At 29.1% G+C, this 6,197-nt stretch overlaps 1 protein-coding gene across 4 annotated transcripts in view; it reads right to left on the bottom strand.

Annotated features, from left to right (window-relative positions):
* Positions 1-193: 193 nt before the first annotated feature.
* LOC132727142 (adhesion G protein-coupled receptor L4-like) overlaps positions 194-6,197 on the bottom strand; it is a 35,544-nt gene continuing 29,540 nt past the window's right edge. For all 4 annotated transcript variants that reach the window (XM_060712556.1, XM_060712555.1, XM_060712557.1 and 1 more), the window contains 5 exons: positions 5,738-5,823; positions 4,543-4,669; positions 2,654-2,695; positions 1,816-1,896; positions 194-677 (listed from right to left, as the gene is read on the bottom strand). In XM_060712556.1, the coding sequence (XP_060568539.1) occupies positions 651-677; positions 1,816-1,896; positions 2,654-2,695; positions 4,543-4,669; positions 5,738-5,823 (363 nt within the window). In that variant the 3' untranslated portion in view covers positions 194-650. The remainder of the gene's footprint in view (positions 678-1,815; positions 1,897-2,653; positions 2,696-4,542; positions 4,670-5,737; positions 5,824-6,197) is intronic.

The following is a 6,197-nucleotide window of genomic DNA, read 5'->3' as shown; positions in this document are numbered from 1 at the left end:
CTTAAGTTTATCAAAATGATAATTAGAAAAATGATTTAAAAAAAATACAGTTATTCAAAATGTATAAATATATAATCAATTTTTAAATTAGGCCAAACAATATGATAAATGTAAAAAAAATGATAATGATTTATTATATTATATTGTGACCATCATATCAATTAAAATATATAATAATAATATCAGAAAACAATCATACATTTTTGGAAATGAAAAAACTAGGTTTATGCAATATAACGTACACAAGATGTTGTATAGGGTTGAGAGTTTGCAGTCGTCTGACAAATCTATATTTTGAATGCTTTATTGATAAGCAGACACATGGAAAGCTGAAAATTAGTAGATGTCCGGGAAATCGATAATAAAAATACAGTATCAACTGATCCATTGAAAGCGATGAATATACAGACATTCGGAATTCTGAAACATTCAATATTGATTCAATAGACAATTTAGAATACTTAGACATTTAACAAATACAGCAAATTCAGATATTTGAAGTACTCTATCGATAGATCCATGAATAGTTCTGGATGGACAAACATTCGACAATGTGATGATATCTAATTACTCAATTTGTGAATATGCAATTTGTCCGACAGATTTTTTAATGTATTCCTCAATCGATAAAGTCATCCCTTTTTCTGTCTTCAAAAATCAGATGTTTCTTGTGTTTTCTGAAAAGAGAAAATAATAAAATCTCTGATTTTGATTTTTTACACCTAGTATATTTAGATATAATTTTTATTGCGTTTTATTTTGACCATTTTTACAAGAATTTAAGTATAACACCTCCTTAATGCCACCAAAATGTTTTTTTTTATTTCGCAATAGCTGTTTAATTTTCTGTGTCATCTTACAGTTTCCAAAAGTTACTCGACGGCAAAAAACCTGAAAAACCGTTCGCCTGTGTTGCGTTTCTAGCAATTTTGTATGGAAATTAAATTTTTTATTACTCGTTTTTACATTTTGCTACTTTAAAGCCAATAGTTTTATCTTCAAATCTATTATCTTCAGGTAATAAGCATCTGGCATGTTGTTAAACATTAAAACATATGCACGTTTAAAACCCATGTTTTTCTTACCTAAAGAAGTACATTTTTATTCATTTCTGAGTTATAATGTGCCTATAATTCATAAGTCATTTGCAGGCCGTTTGTTTGTTGTTGTTGTTGTTTTTTTGTAAAAGATAAATGCCTTATCCTGCTGAATTATTATTATGGATTTACCCTGCTTCAAAGTTTACCGGAGTTTATTAATTAATTGAAGATTTATTATGCTCAAATTTGATTTGTGAAAAAAAAAATGGTTATTACTATACAGTCTCTTTTGAAATGTAAGATACACATATTTTGAATACACACAGAGAAAAGATGTAGAAATTTAAACTCAATACACTACCGGATAATCACAGTACACTTACATAAGGTCGTTTTAAAAGCATAATTCATACATTCATTTATTCAATTTAGACATATTCAGGAAGAATTTACAAGAACCTTTTTCTTGAACTTCTGCAATATAAGTATTTTTACCCCAAGATGAGCATAGTATGTCTAAAATAAAAACAGAAGTACCAACAACATTGTGCCTGGCCTGATTACACAGATGTTAAGGGTGGCTTGGCTCTAAAATGGTGGCAAATGCTTGTAAGTATGGTTAAAAATATTAATAAAATGAACTGAAATGTACAATTAATCAAATAATTTTCTTAAAATGTATTTTATCAATTATGAAAAGTACTTTTAAGTATATTTTTGTGAAGCATTGTTAAAATATAATTGTTCTTTAATTAATAAAAAATGAAGTTATTACATTTCTCTTTCCTTCAGATACTCCGAAACTCTGCGACGACTGAAGCCACTTGTGTTTCTGTTTGGAAAATGCATCTTTTATCTGAAATTGAAAACAGTCGCGACATGATATATTGATGCTTATTTCTTAAACAAAGAGAGTAATCTATAGAAGAGAATCTATTAAGCAAAATGTGTTGATTGCGATATCCAAATCACATTCACAAACTCTTTGGTTCTGGACAAACTTTTTAAAATTGTAATTGTATTCTTAATCTTACTCATACCCGTCTTAAACACTATATGTAAGTTTCTTTCTGTTACCAGAAAAAAATAGAATTGGCTTTTAAAACTATTTCGCTCCAAATGCGATCGGGTCGTTAGTGAAAATTTTGAAATTCATCGAGAGCAATGGAAATATATACAAAGAGGATGATGTCAAAGGAATATAGACTTGATTATCCAGAAAAATAGAAAACTATCGATAAAACAGGGAAATAATTTTATCTGCTAAAATAAGAAAATCTGTTAACGGACATAAATATGAAAAACAAGATCATCACGTAAGAACGGAGTTCAAGGTACGCAACCCCCATTTCACGATTCAGCATCACAGGACTACTGGCAAGGAGCCCAGCAGAACAACAAATAGAAACAGGACAGGGCACAAGGCGCAACGCTCGGAAAAAAAGCCATTTTCCTGAAATCTATAATTGATTTCAACAGTTTTAATGGTTATAGAGGTACTGTGAAATTCATTGATTCTTACGTTTTCAAAATTAATAATAACCATACTATATAGATTAACTAAGACTAATAAATTTATCATGATGACACTTTTGGCAAATGAAAAAAGTTACCTTTTTGTCCATCACGCAGTGAAATATGAAGATCAGCAATCCCTGTAAATTATATTAATTCTCATCAATACAAAAAAGTACTTGAATAATGAAAATATTGATAATCAAAACAATTGTGTCATTGGTACATTATTAAAAACAACACACCAAGATTAAGGAGTATATACTGTTCCGAAAGTAGTCCAAATGTTATTTTGTACACAGTTACCAAACTTAGTTTCTGTACCAGTTTAACCAAATTATATGACACCATTGTCTGGTCCGTTATAATTTAAGGTATACCAATCCTTTCAATGAACAAATGCTTTGCTGTGTTGTTTTCTACTTAAAAATACACAACTAACGCGGCTTTATATGGTGAGAAGGCTCAGCCACCAATTGTAAAACAATGGATACAAATTGCCTAATTTGGGTTCTAAATGGTAATACGCTAGAGTCTAGTGTTAACAAACGAATTGCAGTATGAGCATGGCAAAAAATGTAGTTCCTCATGTAAGAACTGGTTTATTATTGTTAAAGGAAAGTTTCTGACTTTTTATCTAGAAATGTTTGTTTTCATGTGTTTAAATGTACGCCTAGGAAAGGTTTTGTAAAGACTTTTGTTAAACGAATTAATGAATTTATCGATGTTAACAAGGTAAACAAGTATGTCATGTTCGGATGGAAAGAAGAACTTACAGTGCCTTTAAATTAGTTTATTTCATGAAGCTTGTTGTCATATGATAAAACTACCAAAATAGAAGAGACAGAGATACATAATTATGTAGTGTTATTCATGAGAATATGATGTATAAAGTAGGGCTATCATGGCTAAAAAAATTGAATATTTTAGAGATAATTCTTAACTTTAAGTTTTGTTTATAAGTAAGCAATTGATTAGAACATGTGCCAGAACCTTCTTCAAACTTTTAAATAGAAGAGAACAAAACTATTTGTATAAATAACTAATGATTTTTACTCCACTTTTAACGTAACAAATTTGTGAATGTCTCAAATGCCTTATGGTTGTTAATAATATATGTATAGTGTAACAGTATTTGGTAATTCTAATACAGAAAATGACTATACTTATAATCTTATGTTTTATGTATTTTAAACCACGGAAATGTGAAAATTAAAGGGACATTAATCTGCAGTACATATCTGCAATACATATACACATTAAGTTGCTGTAATATAGACTGTGGATTTATTCCCCTTAAAAGCCTTTTAAAGGTCTCTTATACTCTATATCATGTCTTGTTTTTGTTTGTTTGTTTTTTGTTTAATGTTAATATATACATGTATTACAGAATTATTATTAATATTTATAGATATATTCGATCACACATTTCTAATAAAACATTATTAATAGCTACTGTAACGTAGAGTGGAAATAATTATCATAGTAAAAAGTTTGTTTATTTGGAGCTTATACATTTCTTGAGTTCTGTATTTTGTTATGTCTTTTGGATGCGCTAGGCTAATGTATCTATAGGGGTTCGCCGTGTGTGATCCGCGTTTTGTAAATGCAAGAGATACCTATATAAAAACCAGATCAAAGAGAGTCTTACAATAATTTATCTTTTTAAACTACAATTTTAATTGTAACCATGTGCCTTAAAGGAACTAAGGTCCAAAAGCCTAAAACATAAAATTTATTTTTCACAACTATCAGCTGGGTCAAAACGAAATATATGCAAGCGATTATTAAGAACTATACTCAGGAATGAAATGAAAACCTATGTTTGTGTTATTCATTACCCGTTTAGGGTAAAAAGGAATGCATTTGAATGTTTGGTAATTTTTCACAATAAGAATAAATTTTATTGAAAAGCGGTGTTAATCAATGATCTCAAATTGTGTTGCAGTTTTGATGAAATTAGTACCATAAATAAATTGGTGGATACCTGGAAACTGTTGAGAAAAGCGAATAAGTACTGGAAAGCAATTGTGTCACTATTCAAAGACAATGCTCCAAACCCCCAGGTCAGACCCATCAGCGGCATGAGCACTAATATGCAACGTAATGCTGCTCTGAAATTGATATTGTTTTATATAAAGATCAGTAATCACATTTTAAAGTACAAGATTTTCTTAAAGCACGTATGGGATGCGATTCTGTTTTTCTTTGCGGATCCGCTGGAATAGGAAATGATAACATAAGAAGACAGTTCTTTCCAATCCAAGAATTAAACAAAATGTTAATAGTAAAAATAATTCCTATTAAACTGATTTATAATATTCAATGTATTACTTGAATTCGTTAAAGTCAACTGTCTATTCATAAGTAAATCTTCGTGTGCATGAATTATTAATATCATGCTTTCATTGAAGTCTTTGTTAATTGCTTCTAAAACACACATGAACTATTCTATTGGCAAAACTGTAAAACTGAAAGATTATATTTACATTGAAATCACAAAAGATTTACTTGTGAATGTCAAACGGTATTTCATATTGTCTACACAAAGCTTTACAAATTTAGATTAACATTACACAAATAAAAGTCGAAATAATATGTACTGTTTACTTTATTTATTGTTTATTTTGTTATCATTTGATATATAAAATTTGTGGAATACTGATTACGTAGACAGTTTTCTAAAAAGTTTGATAAGCTTCCTACTCAATCCTGAAAATATGTATGTTCTTAAGTATTATGTAAATGTAAAGATTACAAATAAATATTGTTTAAAATATTCCAAAAATATGAAAAAATAAAAGTACATGTTAAAAGGCATTTTAAGAAAATAAGTTGCGCTTAAAGGAACTCAAATGAGGTTTAAAACACAAAAACAAAGATAATTAAAAAAAACAACCAGAAATTAATTTAAAATCATATTTTTGTACTATTTTTTACCCGATTTGAGTGAAAAGCATTGCAACACCTTTCAATTTTTGATGACTTTTTACAATTAAAATAATTGGTTTGGGAATGATCTGAAACTTTGCACACAAATTATTAGTCTAGACCTACATCAAATGGAACATTAAACTCTAAAACTTTTTTTCAGTCCCGTCACATGAATTTCGATAGAGTCACATTAAAGTTACAAAAGGTATTGAAATTCAAAAAAAACAACAATGAAACAACTGTCATACTTTGCCCGCCCTTTGCTTGATTTCTTTGACATTGCTGTAGTGCCGCACATGGTCCGAATCACTAAGACAACAATTATAAGATTAACCTGAAATTTGAATTGTTGAAAACAGCAACATGTTACAATATTACATCAATTAATTAACTTTTTTTCATCATTTTCATCAATTATCATTAAATAAGTTTTCAGTTGTTCAAATTTTCAAATTATTTAATAAACAAAACTGAAAAAGCATATTTCTCTTTGCTACTGACTTTGAGGTTCTTCAATCGTGATTTTCTTTTATTTATAGTCGCAACGACAACTCGCACCAGGAGCCAATACGTTTTTGTCCTAGAGCATTTAATGGATCATCTTTAACGTACTTAGTTGCACGGATCCTAGGTTTTATGAATTCCCACACGAATTATTTGTAAAAACAATCTTGAAGATTGAGTAGCGGGGAGTCGATTTCGCGACTT

The sequence above is a fragment of the Ruditapes philippinarum genome, unplaced genomic scaffold (assembly GCF_026571515.1).
Source record: "Ruditapes philippinarum isolate M1 unplaced genomic scaffold, ASM2657151v2 ctg1579_1_1_1_1, whole genome shotgun sequence".
Lineage (NCBI taxonomy): Eukaryota > Metazoa > Mollusca > Bivalvia > Venerida > Veneridae > Ruditapes > Ruditapes philippinarum.
Note: the sequence above shows the minus strand (reverse complement) of the source record. Positions and strands in the feature narration are given on the sequence as shown.